At 51.4% G+C, this 23,081-nt stretch overlaps 9 protein-coding genes across 11 annotated transcripts; 4 read left to right on the plus strand and 5 right to left on the minus strand.

The window, feature by feature from the left end:
* Window positions 1-14: 14 nt before the first annotated feature.
* Window positions 15-713, minus strand: PV09_07480 (uncharacterized protein; the record flags this gene model as incomplete). The annotated part of the gene is made up of 2 exons (XM_016361250.1): window positions 15-246; window positions 613-713. The coding sequence occupies 2 exons, from the start codon at window positions 711-713 to the stop codon at window positions 15-17; spliced, it is 333 nt and encodes a 110-aa protein (XP_016210825.1).
* A 1,801-nt stretch (window positions 714-2,514) lies between these two features.
* Window positions 2,515-4,033, minus strand: PV09_07481. Of its 3 annotated transcripts, XM_016361251.1 has the most exons (3): window positions 3,772-4,033; window positions 3,417-3,683; window positions 2,515-3,234 (listed from the first exon to the last, which is right to left on the minus strand). In XM_016361251.1, the coding sequence occupies exons 1-3, from the start codon at window positions 3,932-3,934 to the stop codon at window positions 2,639-2,641; spliced, it is 1,026 nt and encodes a 341-aa protein (XP_016210826.1). In that variant the 5' UTR covers window positions 3,935-4,033; the 3' UTR covers window positions 2,515-2,638. The 3 variants fall into 3 exon arrangements, with proteins under 3 accessions (XP_016210826.1, XP_016210827.1, XP_016210828.1); XM_016361252.1 differs by lacking the exon at window positions 3,417-3,683; XM_016361253.1 differs by having other exon boundaries at window positions 3,417-4,033.
* Window positions 4,034-5,419: 1,386 nt separating this feature from the next.
* On the minus strand, window positions 5,420-5,890 carry PV09_07482 (uncharacterized protein; the record flags this gene model as incomplete). The annotated part of the gene is made up of 1 exon (XM_016361254.1): window positions 5,420-5,890. The coding sequence occupies one exon, from the start codon at window positions 5,888-5,890 to the stop codon at window positions 5,420-5,422; it is 471 nt and encodes a 156-aa protein (XP_016210829.1).
* A 1,693-nt stretch (window positions 5,891-7,583) lies between these two features.
* On the plus strand, window positions 7,584-11,081 carry PV09_07483 (uncharacterized protein). Its single transcript, XM_016361255.1, has 2 exons — window positions 7,584-7,953; window positions 8,036-11,081. The coding sequence occupies exons 1-2, from the start codon at window positions 7,918-7,920 to the stop codon at window positions 10,958-10,960; spliced, it is 2,961 nt and encodes a 986-aa protein (XP_016210830.1). The 5' UTR covers window positions 7,584-7,917; the 3' UTR covers window positions 10,961-11,081.
* Window positions 11,082-12,640: 1,559 nt separating this feature from the next.
* PV09_07484 (uncharacterized protein) lies at window positions 12,641-14,124 on the plus strand. The gene is made up of 2 exons (XM_016361256.1): window positions 12,641-12,980; window positions 13,060-14,124. Exons 1-2 carry the CDS (start codon window positions 12,849-12,851, stop codon window positions 13,822-13,824), a joined length of 897 nt encoding a protein of 298 aa, XP_016210831.1. The 5' UTR covers window positions 12,641-12,848; the 3' UTR covers window positions 13,825-14,124.
* On the minus strand, window positions 13,958-15,418 carry PV09_07485 (uncharacterized protein). Its single transcript, XM_016361257.1, has one exon. It carries the CDS (start codon window positions 15,091-15,093, stop codon window positions 14,176-14,178), a length of 918 nt encoding a protein of 305 aa, XP_016210832.1. The 5' UTR covers window positions 15,094-15,418; the 3' UTR covers window positions 13,958-14,175.
* Window positions 15,419-15,823: 405 nt separating this feature from the next.
* Window positions 15,824-17,990, plus strand: PV09_07486 (uncharacterized protein). Its single transcript, XM_016361258.1, has 3 exons — window positions 15,824-16,473; window positions 16,523-17,318; window positions 17,481-17,990. Exons 1-2 carry the CDS (start codon window positions 16,301-16,303, stop codon window positions 17,256-17,258), a joined length of 909 nt encoding a protein of 302 aa, XP_016210833.1. The 5' UTR covers window positions 15,824-16,300; the 3' UTR covers window positions 17,259-17,318; window positions 17,481-17,990.
* A 386-nt stretch (window positions 17,991-18,376) lies between these two features.
* On the plus strand, window positions 18,377-19,605 carry PV09_07487 (uncharacterized protein). The gene is made up of 2 exons (XM_016361259.1): window positions 18,377-18,483; window positions 18,537-19,605. Exons 1-2 carry the CDS (start codon window positions 18,413-18,415, stop codon window positions 19,384-19,386), a joined length of 921 nt encoding a protein of 306 aa, XP_016210834.1. The 5' UTR covers window positions 18,377-18,412; the 3' UTR covers window positions 19,387-19,605.
* On the minus strand, window positions 19,468-21,953 carry PV09_07488 (uncharacterized protein). The gene is made up of 4 exons (XM_016361260.1): window positions 21,506-21,953; window positions 21,186-21,456; window positions 20,791-21,133; window positions 19,468-20,726 (listed from the first exon to the last, which is right to left on the minus strand). Exons 1-4 carry the CDS (start codon window positions 21,775-21,777, stop codon window positions 19,792-19,794), a joined length of 1,821 nt encoding a protein of 606 aa, XP_016210835.1. The 5' UTR covers window positions 21,778-21,953; the 3' UTR covers window positions 19,468-19,791.
* Between the last annotated feature and the right edge of the window lie 1,128 nt (window positions 21,954-23,081).

Consider the following 23,081-nt stretch of genomic DNA (forward strand, 5'->3'; position numbering starts at 1 on the left):
TGGTATGTCTTACATCACCAAACACTGACGCTTTTTGCCTCGAACGCCTGATTCCACATCGCCTGAGCTCTCGCTTTCAATTGTTCACAACATTGTTCATCATCATCATCATCATCATCATCATCATCCTCATCATCATCCTCATCATCATCCTCATCATCGTCCTCATCGTCGACACCACCGCCAAGTGGTCGTTTCGTCCTTGTCTTTCCCGTGTCCCCAGGTGCGCTCTGCTGCCAAGTTTGCCTTCCGTGACCAAAGTCAGAGTGCCCGTGTGCTGCAGTGAGCTCCACCTCGATTCACGCTCGCTCCCCGGCCTCGTCACGGCCTGCATGAAGGAGAGTCAGTTTCACATCCACGCTCGCCATCATCGCAGCCTTTCCCGGCCTTCCCCTATGGCGCCCAATCGACATGCCATAGATAGCCTCCGTTCAATTGATTCATTGACAGGCCATCCGTCCACCCATCCATCCGTCCTTACAGCCATCAAATCCATCCGTCTATCCGTCTATCCATCAACCCACGCGTTGTTCGTTTTCTTTCTTACTCTGTGTTCCCTTGCTCGTCGCCAATCTTCGCTTCTGGCTTGCATCATCTTGCATGCATCCTCACCAAACGGACCCGTTCTTCCTCAGACCGCGGATGGCGGCTGTTTGGTTGACGCCCAAAGAATCAAACAAGGCAAGCATAGGCTTGCTTTCTTTGACCGCCATTGCAGCGTTGCAACCACCAACCGATGAAGAGAGGGCATCAAAAGGGGGAGTCGTTTGCCCTCCCGTGCACTTTGCCGCTGTCGCCGCCGCTTGCCGACGAGCCCTTATCCGGTGGACGTCGCCTTGCACTGTAATAATGCCGTTGCATTCGTCGGGCCCAATCCACTCACACCCGAACATCGCGTGCTGCACAACGTCCAACGACCTTCCCTGTTAGTTCGTACCACTGATCCCGTAGCTCTCATCTGCAGCCTAGCCCTTCTAGACCGCTAGCTCGAACAGCGAGATCCGTACATGGCCTGCTGATCGGGTCCAGGTGCGGTGCAACATGGCTTAACGTTAGCAGAGCGCGCCCTATGCCGTCCACATCTGGCGTACGGCGCGCTGCCCGTGTTCCGGATTCTGCTTTCCGACCTGGAGCCTTGCAACGTAGATGCTCTGAGCCAGATGAGAGGTCTGGAGCGAGATGTGATTTTTATTCCCGCACGTCTCGAAAGTCCGAAGCCTTCATCGTGTCGCGTCGCGGCACTACATCAAAAAGAGAATTTGCTTTTTTTTTTCCTCACACTACAGTGGCTTTGGTTTTCCGTCTTCGCATCCGTGGAGCGGTATCTGCGGCTCGGAGTATGCTCCCACATCTCTGTCTCGATCCCGGCAAACGCGCTCTACACGTGTCGACCGTACAACTCGTGCAGTGCTTGGTCAATGAACAACCAAGTCTAGCCATGACCTAGCTATCTTGCCCTGCACACGGGTCGACCCTTCGTGAAGGGAAAGCAAAAATGTACTCCGCAATGTTTGAAACGTCCCTTCGTTGAGGACCTTCCAAGTCTGCTCCATCCCGTCTAACCTAGGAAGAAGAGAGAATATTAAGCAGCTCGGCGTCTCCTCCTGCTGCCCTACCCATCTCGCAACGACTTTCTTGTTCCAACGCAGCACATGACGTTGTTCTCGATCTACTGACGACAGCGAATAGATTTCTTTCACGCCCAACCCAAAGCCCCGACAGACGCTTCAAGCCATGCAACCAATGTCACATCAAAAATCCAAAACATGACCATCTATAGTCCACAGGACCAAAAAGCCGTCGTAACACCTACTAGAACAATCAATCCCCTTGTCGATGATCGGCCTGTGCGTCTTCGTAGGTACACGTCGACTTTGATCCCTTCCTTTGCTACAATCGTTCTCAGACGGTTCGCATTACATCAGAGCCAGTCTCACCAGAATCCCAATTTGGGGACTCGACACGAGCACTCCACGGAGTTCAAGCCATGAACAACTCTCTGAAGAGCTAGACGATTTAGACGTTCTTTTCATGCCGCTGGAGCCCCAAACGAAAAGGTATCGCTAGAGTTTTATGTGATATGCCATTAAAAAAAAACGGGGATCTTCCTTTGCTTTTCCACTCGCACCATGCCGTCTACACGGACCGATCGCAAAAGGGAAAAACAAATCCGAATGTAGAATGTTGGAGGTGGCACCAGGAGACGTTGTTAATACAAGGAGAATCAGCAAACCCGTCCGAAGATACGTTAAGCCGGGACCACAGGGATGGCAACAAGTTAATCTGCGCGTTAGCGAAGATGCCACACAATCTTCTCGAGAGTCGAACGATGCATTTGCCGCGGCTGTTGAGGAGAAATCCTGCTGACGACAAGTAGCACGTCTGTCTGGCGCGTGTAACTTGCTTCCCCGCAGGAAATGTGTTTGATCCTAACTTGCACGTCGCAGCGCTTATTGTAGGAAAAAAAATACTAAGAAAAAGTAAAACAAAGGCCTTGTAGTCCCTCTCGACGAGGCCGTCAACGAGGAAGAGATGAAAGTCTTTTTTTTATTGTGTGTGTTTGTAGAGGTTTTCGTTTCAGTCTACGTCAAGTGCTGGATTATAAGGTCGTCTGTAATCGCTCATATTCTTCAACCACCTAGTCGCTCAGCAGCTTGTGGATCACTCCCGCGAGCTGCTCGCCCACAAAGTCGTATCCGGCGACCGACATGTGCAGCCCATCGGGGCTCCAGTAACCCTTGCCAGGCTGGCCATCGTCGTCGTCGTTGTTGCTAGCCGGGAACGGCACCATGGGCGCCAGATCCATCAGAAAGACGCGTTCCTTTTGCTCCGCCGCCCACCGCTTTATCAAGCTGTTGAGGTGCTCCCTGGCCTCTCGAGCGCGCTTTGCCAGCGGCGAGCTCTGCTTGTCGATGGCTCGCTCCGGCACGGTCATGACGAGCAGGCTCGCGTCTGTGCTTCCAAGAACGTAGTCGTACAGCACCTTCAAGCCATGCTCGAAGATCTCCTCGGCCCCTTCGAGGCCTCTATCGAGCTTGTAAGCGAGATCGTTTGTGCCGCCCAAGATAATGACGAGGTCGTATTTCGTCTTGCCCGCGGGTGCGGCGTGCTGCAACCGGGTTTGGAACTCTCCACGCAGTGAGGTCAGGACGCAGTCCCCGCTCTGACCTTCCACGTCGACCGTGACCCTCTTGAGCCCCGGACAAAGCTTTTGAAGCGCCGGCTTCAACGCCACTGCGTTCGACCCGTTAGCGCTGAACCGACGACGAGGAGAGAGCGCGGTTTGTTCGTGGAGAACGGTCGTCCAAGCAGGCAAAGCTTAGATAAGGACGCTCTCCTTTGACGCCTCCCCATGTCAAAAAAGATGGAAAACGACGTAGCCGGAGAGGAAGCCGGCGTCCCGCGCGCATACATACGTGCATACGGATGATATCGTCGCCCGTGATCGGTGTATCCCGCCACGAGCGAGGCGCCGAACGCGAGAATTCGTATCTTCGCCTCCTCATGAAGCCGAAGCTTCTGCGACGACGACGACGACGAAGAGGCAGCCCCACTCGTACCCGAGTTCATCGATTCCGGACAGTTGGGACCTTTCTCAGCAAAGGCAGCGCGGCCGTCGTGGAGAATCTGCCCGACCCGAAAAGCGATGCTTGCGCAGCAGTTTCTGCGCCTCGCAAGGGTGGCTTTTCGACAAGGAAAAGAAACAACGGTTATTCTACTTGTCGCGGTCGTAAAAGGGGCGGATGAAGGGATAGCCAGAAATGAACGTACATCCGTAAGAGTGAAATCGTACTCCAAAGTCCGTGTAGCCCTCTGTCAACGAGTCCCCAAACGCCAGGATCGATACTGCTGTGGGGCTGCGAGGCCGAAGCTTGCCAGTGGAACTAGAACTAGTAATCGGGCCCTCGCTGTGTCCTTGGCCGCCCTCGTCCATGGTGTCGCGTCGACAGTCGTGCTGCTCTTTGAAGCGTCGTTCCGCGATCAGACCTGGTTGCTTCAATCACATACGCAATTCACGAGCCCGTTTGTGTGAGGGGGGGGGGGGGAAGAGACAAGTGCCGCTGGATTCGGTATTTGTTCAACGCCCTTCGCGACGCCGGTCTGCGCCATGTTCCACTCAAGCACGGCGTCGATACAGCCTCTCCCATTCAAACCTCGGCCAGCGCGAAGAAACGTTGGCGGCCTTCAAGGACGACCCCTATATATGGCAAATAAAGATTAAAGATTCAGTCACTAGAGCGAAACTTGAGACGAAAGATGGAGCTGTGCTAACGGATTCCACGGAAAGGAAATGTCACATGCGCGGCGAGTGTTCCAGCCTGGTCATAGATTTCGCATCACTTGGGCACGATGGTTGAGCGACGCCCAGGGCCGTCTACTGTTCGCCTTGTATATCCTGATGATGCGGTTGCGTTTAGTAACGGTGTCCAGCTAAAGTAAGCACATTTCAAATACAAACCAACGGTCTAATTCGCATTCGTGTCCGTTAACAGGCAGATTTTCCTTCCATTTCGAAACGACCTCAAGGCAACCAAAAATTACCACGTCTTTTCCGTCTTTACTCAGCGTAATTTCACTCACTTGCATGTTCTAAGGAAACTAATCTGGGCGCTCCATGTGGCATTGGCCAGAGTTGGCTATCCCGTCAGACCATTTCCACTCTCATGCAAATTTACTTCAGCGCAAACAGGCATTTCGGTGCAAACATCCTAGGCTACGATCCAAAAGTAATCACGTGCATATCTTCTCTCAGCTGCTTTTCAGGCTGTGCATCGTCCCAACCACTCTTGATGCCAGACGTAACTGAGGCAAGGTTTGTGGTGCACAACCAATAGCGTCGCATACTTAACTTTGCGGCTGATCTTACGGGACGATCTATGGAAGAGATTGTGGTTCGCTACATGAGATTAGCTGTTGGTCGAGAAGCAGTCGAATGTTGGGTGGCCATTATCGACTCTCAAGAGGTCTCAAGTTCATCTTTTAGGCCAGAGGGACAAATCCCGTATAGTGGGAATGTCCCGTCCTCCATATGTTCAAATGAACTCGTTTTGACAATCTCGTGTCGTGCCTGTAATCTTGGGTTGTATTCCATGGCCTTGGTTAAAACAAAATGATCAGCGCAGCTTGGAACTAGCAATAAAGAAAAACACTGTATGGTATCTTCAGCACTTCATGGGAATGCCTTGATTGGCGTGGAATTTTTTTTTTTCCGGTTTGTCGTGGCCATGTTGGACCAAAAATTACCTTCAGCAATTGATTCATCTCTGAGACTCATAGCTATTTGTAGGAACGAATGACCAAATATGACCTAATTCGCCACAGGCATCTTGAACCTCCTCGAATAATCGGTGCAAAAACAAACAACGCCAATCCTAAAAAGAGTGGAGGACTAAAGAGGGAGGATGATCCGACCAAGAGCCTATTTCGTGTCACCAAACGGTTCGTCTTTCGTAGTCTGTACTCTGTCCGAATATTTCGTATTTGCATCGTTGCCAGCAGAAGAGGCATCTGATGGCTGAGACGGATCTGGATCTGACCCAGATACCAGTTTCGATTTTGACGTTTGTGGTGATGTTGTTGTTGATAGGAAGTGAGGTGTTAATGCTGTTGGTGTTGGCGCAGGCGTTGCTGTCCGCACTGGTCTTGCTTGCTGCGAGAATTGTTCCACCGGCTTAACAGATCTAACCTGGACTTCAACGGCGGAATAGCGATGCTGCCTCTCTACTTTTTCGATGTATGGAAGTAGCATCTTTCTCTCTAGCTCGTGGACTATGTTCGGCACATAACGCGGTGTGCTATCAAGAGTAGTACAGCTAGGTCGGAAGGCAGAAGCGTGCAGTTCATAGATGTGGCCTGACCAATTGTTGATATCTCCTCTACCGTCGCTCATGTCGACGAACTGTTATTGTGACGGCATTCACAGGGCTAGGGAATTACTGTTGTGGGATCCTTTTCGTCAACCAATGCCCAGGCTAATGTTCATTCTGTCCCGTCATCCGGAACCTCCAGGAGCTGTCCGTGAGAAAAACGTAGTTGGATCTACAGCTCCAGCCGTGTATCGTGAAGCTAGGCAAGATATAGGATCTTTCGTCTTCACATGCACCACTTGAACTCATAAATGAGGCGTCCAATCAAACTGCCTCTCAACTTGAGATTTCGCCTTGTGTTTCTTCGTATCTGCCTTGCAGATCGACAAGGTGTGGCCTCTTTGCGTCCTGCCGTGAGTCCAGGCAGGTCTGAAGAAAGGCCCTGCCCCAAGTTATTCTGCCACGACGCGGGGAAGTTTGAACTCCCCATAGTCGCGCTTGGAGTAGGGCAACGAGCGGCTGAAGAGAAGCAACCGGCTCAAGAGGCCGCTTTCCCTAAGTTGTGTCGAGAAGGTCTTGCCGACACTTAAACATGCAAAGCATCTGAGTGAGGCGTCAGGCACATAAAAGAGGGCACACCTCAGCACTTTCGCTTCGGCCACTTCAAAGCAAGTCCCGGATCAATGAGAGCGGGGCAAGCCATGGAACAGGAATAAGGTAGCGAAGACACAGAAGGGCAGACTCTCGCCAAGGTCTAGAACTACAGGGATGATTAGGCAGCTGTCAGCGTCGAACGCTGCTGGTGTTGTAACTGTGCCGTCGACGGCTTGACAAGGATGTGAACTCTTGTTCTAGTTCTTGAATAACGTTCGCCTCGCTTTCGTCGACAAGAAAAAAGATGGGCACACTGAATCTCTCGCTTGTTGTTCTTGTTGTCGCTTGGTCATGATGTTATCCATTCGCCGGCGCGCAACTCGTGAGCATACGGATTCCGTGACCTCAAGCTAATAGGTATGTTATTGCAAGGTGGAGCGGAACAAGCGAGCTGTGGACGACAAAGCTGGAATAGGTAGTGCTATTCTATTCCGACAGAATTGTTAGACGAGAAATATTAGAGGCTAGACCAACTGCCTTTTCTATCAAATTTTGGCAGCAATCAGGACAGATCCACTTGTATCTACATGTATCTCTTTGTTCGTATCATGCTTTCAGATGAAATGGTTTGATCTGATAGTCCTCTAAGCGGACCATGATAACCCTGCTGCGGCTCATGCGATTCGCCCTCCTCCTAGAGGCCATAGCCGGGCTGCTTTGCGTGAGTATTCAAGTCGTACACCAAGCTTAGCATGATTCAAATCCAAACGGCAGCCAGTCGGTCATGGCGAAGGGTCCGATGAAGATACGGAGGATGATGACGCAGCGACGAAAGAAAAAGTGCTCCTGAAAGAAGGGAAGACAGGCTGCCGCGGATCGATAGATGTTGTTTGACACATGTAATGGCATATGCTGTGCTGCCATTGGCATGCAAGGTGCTTTGAGGGTGCACTGCAATGTCTTGCAGGCGTTTGCATGACGGAAGAGCCAGCACAGGAATGTTATCTGCTGCGAACACACGTGGATCTTAGGAAGTCCAGTTTTCGTCGATATACATTGACTAAACTTTGTTGGCCAAGTTACTTCCAGCTGCTTCGAAACGTGGTATTGTCGGCCTCAAGACCCGCACGCTACCGCACGTCTTTTTGCGTAAACGGAAAGGTTAAGAAGTACACCGCAAGACGAAACTGGATTACGGTTTCACGCTCACTGGCCACGCAAATCTTGATGCACACACACGCGCACGCATCTTGAAGACCGAACTTAGCAAGGCGAAAGAGGGTTTTGAGACTGAACTGCCTCTTTGCTGTTGTCTTATCCTCGCAGTGTCCATATGTTGTCGTGAATAAGCCACTTTTTGTTGCGCATTGGTGCATCGAGCGCCCGTTTCTGCCTCCTCGTTTCCGCCACGTCCCGCGCCGCGTTCGCCGCTTGCACCAGGCGCAGAAGATCACAAGCTGGACAAACACCGGCTAGTTCTTTGATAATTGGCGGAGACTTGGGGAATTGAGCAGCCATGGTTGGAATGGAACAGCTGGAAGTGCACAGCAGGGTATGTACACGTTACACTAACACGTCTTTCCCACCGTATCTTTTCCAAACGTTTCCCAAAGGCTGAACCGAACATCGCGCAGTCATACCTCATTCGCTGGATCAACGTCCAAGCAGGGAACACCATCTCATGGAGCATCCAACCGCACAAGAAATCCCTCAATTTCGGCGTCTTCAAGCACCCTGGCGGCAACAGCGTCGGTCTCCCAACCACCCCGCAAATCCCCCAGACCCCAGGTATCGACATATCTCTAGAGAGCGACGAAGGCAATGGAAAGCCTTCCAAGCGAGGCTCCAAAAAGGAGGACGTCACCGTGGTTGAGAAGCTGGAGAAGCTAGGCATGAAGTCGGTCGCATGGATGGGCAGATGTGAGGCCGAGAAGGTCACCATGGGCAGTTATGACGTGCTCGAGGGCGATGGCGGCATGTACGGCCTGGTCTTCGACAACACATTCTCCAAGCAGCTGTCAAAGACGGTGACCTTTGTGCTTATGACGTATCCGACCGGCGCACCGCCTGTGTCCGGACATCATCTACATTACTCGCAAGCCAATGGCTCCCAGAGCACGCAACCTAGCCCTTCGCTAGGCCCGGAGATTCCTGCCACCACTCCTCCATCCGAGGGAAACCTGTCCAAAGTCTCTTCCAGCGTCATCAACGATCCGCGGCCTCGCTCGGCGCACGGGACCGAGATTAAGACCTCTCTTGGCTCGTCGGCGTTTTATACCGGCGTTCTTCACAAACAACGACGCAAGCATCACACATACGCAAAGCGCTTTTTCTCTCTCGATTTCACGTCATCTACTCTATCATACTATCGTAACCGTAACTCCTCCGCCCTGCGTGGTTCCATCCCACTTTCGCTTGCCGTCATCAGCACGGACGAGAAGACACGGCAGATCTCCGTGGATTCAGGCGCTGAGATATGGCATCTGCGCGCTGGCAACCAGAAGGATTTCCTTGGCTGGAGAGACGCGCTGTCTCGTGCATCGCATGGTGCAGATATGAAAGTACCAAAAGCCCCCATCTCGGTCCAAAGCTCGCGTACCGCCTCGCAGGCCGTCTCAGACCCAGCGGAGGCGCGGGACTGGGCGCGTGCAGAGGCTCTAGTCGGCCGAGTCTCCGGCATACGTGATGCTGTGCGCAGGCTTGCCCAGGATTGCGATCCGAAGTACCAACCTTCATCCTCCGGACTGGGCATCAACAGCTTGAGCGTACCCAGTCCGGCCGATTCCGGCAACTTCGACTACTTTACACCAGATGAAGCTTCGGCGTCAGGCCAGCAGAAACTTCCCTTCTGGAAGCGTAAGTCGAGCAGTAACAACGTCAGCCCTGGGGCTGTTTTCAGGCGCAGTTTCTCTGCACAGCTAGCCGTCCCCATGGCCGGAAATGTTCCCACGCAAGCACAACCCGCAAGACAGCACAGCCACCCATACTCTATGCGTGAACCCGATGACGAAGGGGTGCACGAACACTGCGTGGCCATTATGCGGGATTTGGACCAGGTCGTTTCCGAGTTCTCACAGCTCATCTCCGAGTCAAAACAGCGACGTCTCCCACCCATATCTCCACTCAGTCGAAGAGGCAGCGTAGGCTCCGTGTCCGACGACGAATTCTTCGATGCCGAAGATTCGGCAGGAAGCCATTCAGGTATGCTGAAGATTACGCACGACAGCGATTTCGAGGGCGAGACAGAACGCGAGAGTGTGTCGGATAGTGACAGTGACTCCGGCTCCGAAGCTGATTTCGAAGCGGTGGGGAGTTTTACACGCAAGCCACGTGAAGGCCATGCCTCCTTATTCCCTCCAAAGCCGAAGTCACTCAGCCCATTGCCACTCAGCGCCGTTCCGCGCCGCAAAACAGTGCCGCCGCCGAAAGTACCACCCCCGTCTCTGATCAGCTTCCTACGCAAGAATGTGGGCAAAGACCTTTCTACCATAGCTATGCCTGTCTCTGCCAACGAGCCAACCTCCCTCCTTCAGCGCGTAGCCGAACAGATGGAATACAGTGAGCTTCTTGACGCGGCAGCAAACACCAATGACGCAACCATGCGCATCCTCAACATCGCCGCGTTCGCTGTCTCTTCATTCTCTTCCTCGCGAGTTAAGGATCGAGCTATTCGCAAACCATTCAATCCCATGTTAGGCGAGACGTTTGAACTCGTACGTGAGGACAAGGGGTACCGTTTTATTGCCGAGAAGATCTCACATCGACCTGTTCGGATGGCTTGCCAAGCAGAAGCTGAAGATTGGACCTTCCTTCAGGCCCCGATGCCGGTGCAGAAGTTCTGGGGCAAGTCTGCCGAACTCAATACTGAGGGCCGCGTGAGAGTGTTTCTGCACACAGTGGGTGAGGCATACTCTTGGACGCTGGCAACATCCTTCTTGCGCAACGTCATTGCGGGCGAGAAGTATGTCGAACCAGTGAGCACCATGACTGTGATCTGCGAGACAACTGGTATGAAGGCGATTGCGACATTCAAAGCGGGAGGTATGTTTGCGGGCCGTAGCGAGGAGGTCACTGTACAGGCCTTCGACGGGAGCGGACAGCAGCTGCCACATGGTTTAGGGGGCAAGTGGACATCTCATCTCAACGTTTCTGACAATAGCATGGATACTGGCAAGACGCTTTGGAAAGTTGGTCCTCTTGTTGAGGATGCCGCTAAGCGGTACGGATTTACAGTTTTTGCAGCAGCGCTGAACCAGATCACGGCCATAGAAGAAGGTTTCATTCCTCCAACAGATTCCAGACTACGTCCAGACCAACGTGCCCTCGAAGATGGTGACGTGGATCGTGCGGAAGCACTCAAGGCGCGATTGGAGGAAAGGCAGAGAGGCAGACGCAGAGTGATGGAGGAACACGGAGAACAATGGGCACCGAAATGGTTCTACAAGGCCGGCGTTGAGGGCGACGAAGAGATTTGGCGACTCAAGAGTGGAAAGGACAACTATTGGGAGGCTAGATCTAGAAAGGACTGGACGGGAGTGATTGACGTGCTAGAGGCATAGATTTTGTCGGGTCGCTTGTCCCAGCCTCCTAAAAGGCCGACAAAGTTTGCTGTTTATGTTCTTCAGCGCCTTGATTCAGTATTTAGCATGGAAGTAAATATATCCACGCACGACACTTCAACTTTCCTAGGCTACCTTTTCCACGACTGCTCGACTCTTTCGGCGTCTGGGATCACGTTACGCTTGGCGCTAATGGAGCCTCTACACACACCTTGTATGCAAGAGAAGGTTGAATGGGGTGTCGATAAACGGGGAGAATGGGAGCCAGATGTGTCACATCGACATCTTTAACAGTCTTCCAATCTATGCTGACGAGCAAGGCGAGTGAGTTGGTCACTGTTGCCTCTGGGTTGCGACGCAGGAACGTTCGCTAGTGCGAATTGGTGCCTGGCCAATGTCGAGTCTTTCCGCCGCTCGCTCATACCCATCCCTCGCTTGGGGGGACTCGGCATAAAGAGTCCAACCGCCACCTTCTTCTCTTTTTCATCTTCTCGTCTGTGACCCGATTGTCTCTCGCCATGAACCGCCAAATTTCATCATAGCATCATGACGAGGGGAGGACCGCTCGTGCAACAGCCACGGACAGCAGATATGTACATAACGCCCGATATCTTCGCGCAGGAGACAAACAGCCGTGACAAAATTGCCCTTTCAGGTGCTGTGCAATTTGCCTTTGGGAGTCAGCCATCGGTTCTGGGCAAAAGGAGACGAGCTACTGGCGAGAATGCTCCAGATGTGTCACCGTACAGTCGCCCATCGCATGTCTCGTCCGTCCACATCGACTAACAAGTCATCAGTCGAACCAAACTGCAATTGACGTATAAACCCCACGAAAGCGGCCACACGCGATGCAGTTCGAGAACACTGCCATCGCCTCCGCCCGAGTTCGAGTTCGGCTACGAACTGGAACGGACTAAGGCCGACGTTCACAGGACGCCTCCGCAGAAGCATCGTAGACGGGTCCTCCCCGTCAAGAAGCGGCTCCCGGCCGTCGACATATTGCATTCAATGCCGGATGTCGCGACACACACGACACCAATACTGACGCCGTGTCACGTTTGCTACAAGGCTCCACGGCTGAAGCGAGAGCTGGACGCTTTCGAAGACTGCTGGAAATGTCGTCGAAGGACGTGCTTCATATGTATGCGGGAATGTCATACCGGCTGTTCACGGAAAATATGCCGGCAGTGCTGCGTGGAATACGGAGAGGACGGTGATGTGAGCTGCCTCGATTGCTGGCAAGGAAGGCAGGATGCAGAGATGGAGGGCTGACACCCGAAATGGCCGGCGCTGCCAAAATGGTGGCCTTTTTTATTTTATTTTATTTGATCTCAATGGCGTGTCTTCCGGTCGTTCGTTTTGTTTGGTTTTTTTTTTTTTTTTTTTTTTTTTTTTTCCACCGGGAGCAGCGGTGCTGAAATGAGTCTTGCATAGCGCACACAGGGAGGGTCAAGATTTGGACTACGAAGTTTTTATATTGTATTTCCTCCCGCATATACCCTTCTTTTGCGACGGCGGATTGGCTTCTTCTCCGCTTACATGACGGTAGCATGAATCAAAGTAATCGCTCTCGGGTTCTTGTCAGACGTCACCTTCTCAGCGGAGCACGGATGGAAGCCGAAGTTTAACTAGCGGAGCTGGGCGCTGTCGATTGCGCTCGTCCTAAAACGCAAGTTTCACATTCGACCATCTTGTTCTCCGCCATACAGCGTTTCTATACACCGTGCATGCTCGCTTCCCATAACGTGAAATCAAATTTCAAGGGTTTTGCCTCTTCGGTCACATGTTAGACGAGCCCGTACGGTTCAACCCCCGAACATCGGCAGGAACATTTTCTTAGCGTCGCTTTTTTCGCCCTCCGGATCCGCGAAGTCACGACGAATGCCAAATGTCTTCCTCGCAATCAGATGATACCTCCTCACCTCATACGACCTCGAGCATAGTGGCGCAGAATGAGCGCGCAGAACCACCAGACTCGCAGCCGCAGGGCCCTCCTGTGCGGCGCCCGAGCTTCGAGAAGGTGCGCCCCTCCAACCGCTTCCTACGCGCGGTCGCGCAAATGTTCTTCCAAGTCCCGGCATGCTAACGATAGCGAACAGCTGGACCCCGTAGAGGTCGCAAAGGCGTTGCAGATTGCGGAGCTGCTCAAGGACACGAAACAGCAGCCAAAGCCCAAGGAAACGTCTCCCAAGAAACCGACCCCGCCCAAGCCAGAGTTTATCCCTCGTCCTCCTCCGGTGCCATTCTCCGGAAACTCGAACCCGGATGCCGTAGCGCTGCGCGCGACGACCGATCTACTGCAGCTGCAAAAGGCCCGCGCTGCTGAGAATATCCAGCGACTCGAGCAACTCAAGGAGCTAAACAGAAAGGACCCGAAGGAGTTCCTGCGGCAACTCATGGCTGGGAACCTTAAGGCAAGCAGCGGCGAAAAGGACGGCATTTTGGGTCCAACTGTGGGGCTGGAGGTCGAGAAGTTACTTGCCGCGCTGGAAGTTGGGAGCAAGAAGCTCGAACCAGACCAGCCGCTCAGCTCCAGCAGAGAGAAACTGGAGGAGGGGGCCAAGCAGGAGTTTCCACGCTTCCCCATGCCGCAGAATATCGTACGAACACCCGCGATCAACTGGGCCAAGTACGGTATTGTGGGCGACACGCTTGACAAGATGCATGAAGAACAGCGAACAAATCCTACGCTAGGTGAACCGGAGCGGCTGGCGACACGAAGCTCACAGCCTACAACTCCTGTAGTCGAATCGGACCAGATCTTGGAGAAGGGCCCCGAGCCCAAAGCGCCTCGATTTGTCATGGCTGCACCGTACGATCCGCTAAAAGACCAGCTGAAGAAAGGCGGGAGAAAGCCGTGGTAAAAAAAAAATACAAAAGAATTTCATACCGGAATGGATCTCTTGGGACGACGTGTTACGTGATTTTGATGATGAAAAAACTTCACTCATGAATTATGAAAGCCGAGAATGCATATGCATAGGCGCGATGATGGGGTTAAGATCGTACAGCGATTTGGATTCTTCCTCGTGCCGGTCACGATGCCGGGACGAGTTATATAAATACTATCGATGGGTATAGAACAATGGGTCGTCGTTAAGTCCCGCAAAGGGCTTCGTAAGTGAAAAATGCCACTCATATCAACAAAGAAAAGATGTTCGCCATTTTCTCCTTCCCCCCCCCTCTCTCTCTCTCTTCTCTCTCCCCTCCATCTTTCACTTCTCTCCTTGGTAAGGTTTGAGCGATCGTCTCCGCTTGTGGACTCCAAAACAGCCAGCACATCCCACAATAGAGGCCAAGAGCAAGCATGCCGTCGCAGCCCAGGTCAAGCCCAAGAAACCTGAGCCCTGGTCTGCACTGACACCGATGTCGTTGCCGTACTTGTTGATCACGTGGCTGCCCTTGACAGCGATGGCGGTTCCTATCGAGCTGGCTATGGCCATGAACAGGAATGCGGAGAAGCCCATGGTAATGTCGGCACAGGCACCTGCGCGCCCGCCGCTGAAGAGCCAGAAGAAGCACGAGAGCATCGTAAGGAACGTAAGGCCCAACGCGATGCAATAGAGGACAAATTGCGCTTTGAACGCGGCCCTGAGTGCGCGCAGACCCTTTTCGAGGTCCTGCGGCCAGTCGATAGAGTCGAGGACCTTGCTCGCTGTCTCGCCGCCAAGTTTGCCGCTTGCATTGAGGGAGTTCTCGAGCGCTTGCGTCGGGTCGAAGGCGAACATAGCCTTCGTCTTCGAGCAGCCCGTCACGTTGCGTTTTATATCGTGCACAGTTGCGTTCTTGACCGCTCCAGGGACGTAGAATCCATGGCAGTAGTCCATCACATGGACCGAGTAGAAATCCTGGAGACCCAAGTCCTTTGCGAGGGAGGCGGCCCGGTTGTTTATATCGCCTTCGAGCTCGCTGACGATGTCACCGGTCAAGTTGTGGAAAAAAGAGCCAATGGTTGAGCTAGAGGAGCTGCTGGACCCGCTGTCAATGATGTTTTGTCCAATCCGCGAGACGTTTAGCGTCAGGATGGAGTAGGACTCCAGAAAGTCGGGCTTGGAGCCGGCGAAGAGAGAGAGGAAACCCAGGATTAGGGCGGTGAGCGCTAAAAGGAAGGGAAGCAGAGGCAGAAGACGCATCTTGGCCAGGACTATCTCTTTTGTTCAAACCGTCGCGATAGAGTATGGGCCTTTCAAAGGATGTTTATGTCCGCGCGACAGCATGTGCATATGTAGACAAGTCTGTGAAGTGCTCGGGTTGTGAATCACGGCCAAAGCAGAACGAACGTGAATCATATAGCAACGGGTTCGAAGATTGGTAGCCAATGATGGTGAATGCTGGCGACCGACACGAAATCAAGTTTACGCAAGCGAGGGTGGGTGCAAAGTGACATAAATAACCCTGGCAAGGCTCGATATTGGAAGCCATTTTGGTCTGCTGCGTTCACCACGTTCTTTGCCAACCACCTTTGTTGTCAACGAGCACTACCGTCACTTGTCCAGGGACTGGCGAGGCGCAGAGCGACGATCGCCATGTGTTCTGATGCTGGCGCGAAACCTGCTTGTTCCATCTCCAGCGCGTTCCAGGCTACGCGGGACGTTTGAGTGGACGTTGGACTTAGGCAAGTCGCTGCGTGCAAGCGCCGATGACGTCCCTGTGGCGATCACTCGTGGCGATCGTCTGTGGCTGAGCACTTTGGCCGTCTCTGCGCCTTGATGCCTCAACTCCTTAGAGCCTTAATACCTAACCCCTCGCCAGCCCAGCGGTGACAGCCGATGACAGGCTTGGCGCACGTGCTCTGTGCGGATCATCGGCTTGGCGGCGCGGCTCACTATTGATCCATCACTGGCCTCGTGCACGCGGCATATTCCTCATACTCATGGGCTTGTCGTGCGGGGACCGCGAGTTCCCCTGACAAATCGTCTCGTCCGGGCCTTGCGCCTTCAAAGCCAAATTGAGCAGGCTGAGACTCTGTGGCTGCACATGTTGTGCTGAACAATGGGCAGAGGGTGGGCCAAACATCCTCACATAACCATCTACGCTTCCTTAGTAATCACATCCAACGCATCGCCCTGTTCTCGTAACACCGGTGCAAACAATGGCAGCTCTACTTGGTGACATCGAAGATCCTAGCTACCACTCATTTGAAGTCGCGGAAACCGCTCAATCATCAGATTTCCAACTTCAAGAAGATCATAAGCCGCGCTTACGTCTGCGCGAAGTCTCAGCCTTGCGTCATTTTCTGCCTTCTTGACATGAGCCGCATCTTAGGACACGCCTCTGCCTCGCAATATTTTTCCCTTTCCCTCACCTCGGTCCTCTGTGGCCATCCCTTCGCTTAGACGGATGCGAATCATGGTTCGGAAGGGTGGGCCGACCCGTCCTGGGGAGCAGAAGATGGTTGACATCAGTCGCAAACGGCAACGCCAAGCTCGTCCGAATCTCCGGGTCCCAGGTCAATCTACGTCTCCCTCTTCGCATACACCATCTTCTCATTATGAGCATCTCAGCATCCAACAGTTGGTAACCATATACCGCTCATTCTACACTGTGCTGAAGGATTTGCAGGAAGAAGCAAATTCGACCGTTCGTGTTCCTCGACCTGCCAGGAGAAATCAGGAACATGATATATGCGTATCTGCTTCAGCCCAAGCGGTACCTGGCTGCTGGTCCCATCCCATTTCCTAGCTCACGCGAATGGGACAGTAACAGTGGCGCTGTCGGATCAGGCCGAGTGTTGTTGCAGTGCAATCCAATCGACAACAGCCTCGTCCCAATGCGTGCGTATGGCTATGGCTACCCGGATCTTCGCGTTATGCGGCTTTCCAAAGCTGTTAACGCCGAAGCGATGCAATTCTTCCACCACAAGCACCACTTCGAGGTCTTCGTCAGAGTTGGACACCAATCCTTCGTACCAAGCCTCTCCAGCAACTTCCGCATAGACTTCGTCAGAGATCTTCGACTTCTTTTTGTTATCAACGAGTGTTGCTGTAGCATTGGCTTTGATACTTCCATTGACCTCGGCCCTTTGCTCGGCCTGGCTATATCGCTTCGAGCAATACGGATCGCAATACAGCTCTGTGGCCAAAGCACCATTAAGAGCACCCCTTCAGCTTTTTTAATTGGCTTCGTCGCCCAGATAATCAACTCCGTACCGCCAAAAGTTGATATACTTTGGGAGAACTGGAAGGGTCACGGCAAAGTGGGAAGCCAAGCCTGGCCAGACGAGCTTTGGCACTTTGCTCCCGTCGACGTCGACGTTTCTACTTTGGAAATGATCGCGAAGAGATGGCTTCGCGGCTAGCAAGTCACTCCTCAAGAATTTGCCTGTTTACAAGAAATGGAAGTAACAATAGAATAGCATGTGAGTTTGACTTTCTCAGCACCCATAATGCAAATTACCCTGTAAGGCAGTCGGAAGCCAGTAGCGCTTGAATTTAAAAGTTCAGCACCTCTGTATTATTCCTACCAAACCAATCCTAGAGGATCCTAAGCTAATAGCAAAAGATTCTGACCCTTGAAACAGTAGCATTAGAGGTGTCCTCACCCGACAAAGGAATGCAGATTAAATTCTGGCAAAGGCGCCAACATTAAGGTGCAACTATGTTCCGTTGCACTCTCGCAAAATGAATTGCAATTTATAAATAATCGATACAATTGCTTGGATTATTACAGGGTGGGCCTGGACTTTTTCCGCAAAAATTAACATGAAGGAGGAAAGAAAAGCCACTGTGATACCAAAAGCTATGTTAATAAAGTGGGTCTTCCTCCACAAAGGGTCGGTCCGAAGCGCCGCAAAGCCGAAGATTGCATCCTGCGGATCACTGCATTCATGTAGACCCTAGTTCAAGATTGCGACAGCATTTGTATATAGAGATGCACGGAGTTATGCTGACGTGAATCGGCTCGAACATGAGTTCTTCGTCCAGCTGCCTGACCTACAATGTCTGTGATTGACTTTTCGATGGCACCCAAGCAGAGTACCCATATACTAGATAGTTCTACCTGCTTAGTTCTAAAACGGATTCTTCACAAGTCGACTGAAACGAAGTTATAACACTACATCAAAGCTGCTGAGAATTTTTCGGAAGACGAATCGCACATTAGAGCACTGAAAAATGGTGGCCTGAGCTAAACGGCTTTGAGCATGCTGTTACAAGCTCTTGATCTCATTGCCCATGCTGATTATGATATATGAAGCAAATACACAGTTTGACTTACCAAAAAAGCACCCGAAGTATCAGGGAATTGCTCTCCTGCAAGTTTCTGACCGTGTATGATACGTCGGTGAAAGCAACAAGTTGTTAAAGCAGCACAGCCTTTCAGCCACTGAGCGCAAGAACTAGTTCTAAGCCACCATCACATGATCACTCTGTACACCGGTCAACAACATAAAGCCATCTTCTAACCACAGTAAATGATCTGAGATCGTAACATGCATTAACACTCACCTACGCCATGGGCGGCAGAAAATCAAAGAGGTCTATCTCGCAACCACGTTCTCATTATGCTCTGTTAAGTCCGGAGCAGTAAGCTCAGGCAGATCTATCATATCTCACTATGGGACTAATACGGCCGGTAGACGTGAGCAAATCCGACCTTTTGTCTTCTTTGACCTGCCTGGCGAGATCCGGAATCAGATATACTATCATCTTTTGGCATGCAGGCCAGCTCCGAAATCTACTGACGATCATCTCAAGACAATCATCGCTCAAGGTAGGGTGCGGTACGAACACGATGCGCTTGTCCAGCTACCCAATCGGTTGCGCTTAATATGGACGCCGCGGTATCATGGCCCTTTCTTGACCATTGCTAGAACCTGCAAGCAGGCATACGCCGAGATCATTCATCTCTTTTACTTCACATATCCCGTTGAAATCCATCTTGTGATCCGCCACAGTCACATCAAGCTCAGCGAGCTACCGGTCATTCAAATCAGCCGCGTTCAGACGCTTAGAATACTCATTACGTATCACACTCATTATCCTGACCAGTGGCATCCAACGAATCGCAAAAAAGCGCGACCAAAAGCGAGCATCGACCTCCAAAGGCTGTACAGAGCAGCGACGTCTTTGACTTCTTTACATGTTTCCTTGATGTATGTGCTCATAAGTCCTCACGATGCTACACTGAGAGACCGCGAGGCGACAAGGTTGCTGCATAACGTACTTCGTGGACTTCCAGACCGAGTGCAAGTTGCGTTCGGTCCTTGGAAAGATCTTTTCAACATAAATTGGCCTCGCATTAATTTTGAACTTTTGGATGGTGACAAACTGCGTGCCCTGGCTGAGGCAGTGGAAGACGCAGACGCAGACGCAGACGCAGACGTAGACGCAGAGGGGCGTGAATTCGAAGTTGACAATGAGCTGGAACCTCCTCAACGGCGACGTTTTGCAAGAAGAATTCTAGGTTGTTTCAGGCGGAAGAAGTGAATTTGCGAATTTCAGCTATTCATCAGGTTACGGAAAGCACATTTTACTCAAGTACACCGCTCTACAAGCGAGTTTTGTGTTCATTAGTTCATCTTGTTGGTGATATGTTCACGGTACAAGATTTCAGAAACGGTTGTTGGAATCTACAAGCAATCACATATTGCAAATCTTTCAAATAGTTTTAAATCAGGGATACGTATGCCGATTCGAAAGCACGACAGAATTACTCATGATTTTCTCTTGGGATTCCTGGTTCTAGTCCGATAATTGAGTAAAGATGGGAGCCAATTTCACCACACAAATTCCTTCCGCACCCTAGAAATCCTGATGACAGTGTCAATGAAGATACAAGCTAGGCCGCAATCCCGTTGACGATGTATCGTTCCAGATATGTTTCGAGATTCTTCAGAATACAATTCCCTTTGTTTGTGCCGTCTTCTTAGATACGTTAATGTTTTTGATCATCAACGCCCAAGCAAAACACAAAACCATGACCGCTGTCCCAGCTGCGAGCATCCTTGCTTGGCCATATCCATACGCTTTTTGGATCGCAATGCGTTCAGGACTGTTTTCCGGGTATGCAAGCTGTGCAGAAAGACTGGAGTATATTGTAGCGGCTTGTGGCAATGCTGAATCTGGGAGATATCTCAGCAGAGCTTTGTAAAAGGTATTGGTCCAAATGGTGCCCGAAATGGTATTTCCAATTGCACCACCAATGCTGCCAGAGACATAGAGTAAAGAAAGAACAGCCGCAACGTGTTGGTGGTCCACAGACGCAAGGACGGCCAGCTGAACAAGCAGAATGAATACACTTCCACCCATGGAAATAAAGATTTCGCACATGACGATATAGCCAATGTACTGATTGGGCTGGCGAAAGTGGATCATTAGACCAAGTCCAAGCAAGTAGAGCGGAAGGCAGACGAGGAAAAGCCATTTGAAGCGTCCGGTGCGGCGAACCAGATACCCAACTATGAACAGCAAGACACCGGAGACGACTTGGAATGTGCTGTTGACATACCCAGCGTTGGCTACCGACAAATTGCAAACAACCTGAAGGAATGAGGTAAAATAGCTGTTCCAACAGTAGTATGATATCTGGTAAGTGGCATCGAAGAGACAAGCTCCGATAACCGTCCTGTCAGTCAGGAAGCGGTAGTTCAGGAATGGCGATTTTGCAACGTAAACTTCGTAGAGACCGAAGATGAGAAGAATGACAAATCCGGTGACAATCATGGCGATAATGTAGTCAGAAGACCAGCCATTAGGCGCATATGTGGCCAACGTGAATGGGAGCAGGAAGACAGTGAGTCCGCCAGCGAAGAGAATAACTCCTGGTACTACAATCCAGCAGAGTGTCAGCTGATTGTGACAAAATTTGGGCCATCCTCAGAATGATCTTACCATCAAACCCGATGATTCCATCCCATATCTGCTTAATTACAGGCTCATCACTCCTTTTAAGTGCAATTATTCCTCGAGACTCAGCTTGGTGCTGTTTGACCTTCAGCATTATGAACATTGGCAGAGTAACACCGGGTACGATGATGGCAAATGCGCCAAACCCCCAACGCCAATTGACGTGTTCCAAGAATGCTTCAGCGGCCTTTGAACCGGCAAATGCAGTGATCATGTATGGAGATGATGTAAATGCGAAGGCGATACCACGATTCTTTATAGACGTTACGTCAGCCGCAAGCACGGCAATGGTGTATATGATGCCTGCAAATCCGATCGAGTAAAAGACCTGCCATTTTTAGAGTTTTTTGATATCGCAAGAGGGAAGTGATCGCCTATACCTGAGCAGCACAGAAGGTAGGAAGATTTCGTGACGTTGCCATGAGTATGACACCTAGTGTCGCTGAGCCCGCCATAAGCAGAAACCCCTCTGCACGACCCCACACGTCCAACAGCTTCGCCATCGGGATGTACGTCGCAGCGGTCATTGCGTCGGCTACGATTCCGATTGTAGTCAACAGCGAGTGAGATTGAAAATCGCTGGTCACATAAGGCGACAGACTTGCAAGAATCGCAATCCGAAAGCCATTGGTCAGAAAGATGAGCCAGATACTGTCAAAGAAAATAAGCTAGTGCGTGTCCTCGGGATGAAAATACGAACTTGAACAGCAAGGCAGCAAGAGACCATTTCGACCAGGCTGTGGTTACCGCTTCGATTTTTTGAACGCCTCGTTGGGCATTGGGGTCGGGAGGTGCATCTTCAGGTCCTTTGACTTCAGGGTCGTCGTTAACGGATAAATGCCCGCCTTCTTTGCCTGGCGTTTCAGTTTTCGCGATTTCTGGTTGCTCTTGAGCCTCAGCAACAGCCGAAGTTGCTGCATGTTCAGGCTTTTTATGGCCCATACCAAGACCGAATTCTTTGAGATTCACCATTTCCAATTAACGATTTTTGCGTAAGGATAAGGACATATACGTAATGGATCAAGGTAAATGATAGAATGATAGATGCCACAAGTCCTCGCTGTTTGCACGCGGCCTAAGTCGCTGTATGAGGATCTGCCAAGTTTGAAATAGAGAAAGATAAACGCGAGCGCAACGTATATCTACATTTTAGAGACCCAGGTTTCCAGGCAATATTCCGCCTTTCGGACCAGATCAATTTTTGCCACCATCCATGTCGTGTGGAAATTTACATTGCATACAGTAATGTCCAGCTTTCGTGCCGAAAGTCAGCGACTGATTGATTGATTAGATGCGATAATCTTAGCGCCGCGACGCGATGTGGATCTTCTCCCGGACTTCGAGGCTGCTATTGGGAAGGCGGCCGAAGGAGCTGCCAAGGATTGCGTTCCTCCAGGTCGGAGTAGATCATGCCACCAAGACTTGTCGAGCCAAGACACAGTTTGCAACGTCTGTGGACACGCGGACGATGATCTTTACTGGGTGAGGACAATGCCAATGACCGAGATCGGTATACTGTTAAAATCCTAATCATATGATTTCTCTTTGCTAATTGTTTTCGGTATCAGGAGGATTGGAGCGAGAGCCACTCCTCTCGAGTTATGCGGTACTCTACCTCGCCTTCCTCGATTCCAGGCGGAGGCGTAAAATCCTCATACGTGTTGTACCAAGTACGTACGTGCCTCAGTCCACACTTTTGCATTGTTGCTCGAGATCCTTCGTTCACTGCCATCGTCTCTCCGAAGACTTCATCAACACCCAAGTCCTCGAGAGAATGCTTGATTAGTGCCTGAAGGCCTTCTTTGGCATACCCTTGGCCCCAAAATCTTGGGTCAATTCTCATCCCGAGTTCAACCCTAATTGCGCAGGTGCCTGAGGATTCACTACCAGAACTAGCTCGTCTGCCTCTCACCGAGCTGTCGTTGGGGCTCTGCATCGGCGCGAGCACCCACCACCCGACAAACTCATCTCCGTGGTAACCGACCCAGCATCCGAGCCCATCGTCTGATTGCGATAATTTGCGCAGATGGTTGAACACTTGTGTTGATTCTTCGCGAGTAAGAGGCTTTCCAGTGAATATGTATCGCATGACATCGGGATTAGTATCAAGTTCGTAGAGTGCTTCTCTATGCTCCGATGCCAGTGGCTGCAAAGTAAGTCGTTGTGTCTTGAGAGTCTGAGGGGCCATTTGAAGGCTGAAACAATATAGTTTTGGGTGCAGATGGAAGCTCGCTCTCTGATCTCTGATAGTTCGCAGAATACTCAAAAATATCAGA

The sequence above is a fragment of the Verruconis gallopava genome, assembly GCF_000836295.1.
Source record: "Verruconis gallopava strain CBS 43764 unplaced genomic scaffold supercont1.30, whole genome shotgun sequence".
In the NCBI taxonomy this organism is placed as follows: Eukaryota; Fungi; Ascomycota; class Dothideomycetes; order Venturiales; family Sympoventuriaceae; genus Verruconis; species Verruconis gallopava.

What these genes read in the sequence shown, in the direction of transcription:
- PV09_07486 (XM_016361258.1), top strand. Translation starts at nt 16,301, where the DNA reads ATGCGAATCATGGTTCGGAAGGGTGGGCCGACCCGTCCTGGGGAGCAG. An exon ending in GAGCATCTCAGCATCCAACA is followed by an intron (nt 16,474 to 16,522) that starts GTTGGTAACCAT and finishes AAGGATTTGCAG; the next exon opens with GAAGAAGCAAATTCGACCGT.
- PV09_07487 (XM_016361259.1), top strand. Translation starts at nt 18,413, where the DNA reads ATGGGCGGCAGAAAATCAAAGAGGTCTATCTCGCAACCACGTTCTCAT. An exon ending in GCTCTGTTAAGTCCGGAGCA is followed by an intron (nt 18,484 to 18,536) that starts GTAAGCTCAGGC and finishes TACGGCCGGTAG; the next exon opens with ACGTGAGCAAATCCGACCTT.
- PV09_07483 (XM_016361255.1), top strand. Translation starts at nt 7,918, where the DNA reads ATGGTTGGAATGGAACAGCTGGAAGTGCACAGCAGG. An exon ending in AGCTGGAAGTGCACAGCAGG is followed by an intron (nt 7,954 to 8,035) that starts GTATGTACACGT and finishes AACATCGCGCAG; the next exon opens with TCATACCTCATTCGCTGGAT.
- PV09_07485 (XM_016361257.1), bottom strand. Translation starts at nt 15,093, where the DNA reads ATGCGTCTTCTGCCTCTGCTTCCCTTCCTTTTAGCGCTCACCGCCCTA.
- PV09_07488 (XM_016361260.1), bottom strand. Translation starts at nt 21,777, where the DNA reads ATGGTGAATCTCAAAGAATTCGGTCTTGGTATGGGCCATAAAAAGCCT. An exon ending in CTACCTTCTGTGCTGCTCAG is followed by an intron (nt 21,134 to 21,185) that starts GTATAGGCGATC and finishes TAAAAATGGCAG; the next exon opens with GTCTTTTACTCGATCGGATT. An exon ending in TGGAATCATCGGGTTTGATG is followed by an intron (nt 20,727 to 20,790) that starts GTAAGATCATTC and finishes GCTGGATTGTAG; the next exon opens with TACCAGGAGTTATTCTCTTC.
- PV09_07484 (XM_016361256.1), top strand. Translation starts at nt 12,849, where the DNA reads ATGTCTTCCTCGCAATCAGATGATACCTCCTCACCTCATACGACCTCG. An exon ending in GGCGCCCGAGCTTCGAGAAG is followed by an intron (nt 12,981 to 13,059) that starts GTGCGCCCCTCC and finishes GATAGCGAACAG; the next exon opens with CTGGACCCCGTAGAGGTCGC.
- PV09_07481 (XM_016361251.1), bottom strand. Translation starts at nt 3,934, where the DNA reads ATGGACGAGGGCGGCCAAGGACACAGCGAGGGCCCGATTACTAGTTCT. An exon ending in ACGATTTCACTCTTACGGAT is followed by an intron (nt 3,684 to 3,771) that starts GTACGTTCATTT and finishes CTTGTCGAAAAG; the next exon opens with CCACCCTTGCGAGGCGCAGA. An exon ending in ACGATATCATCCGTATGCAC is followed by an intron (nt 3,235 to 3,416) that starts GTATGTATGCGC and finishes GGTCGAACGCAG; the next exon opens with TGGCGTTGAAGCCGGCGCTT.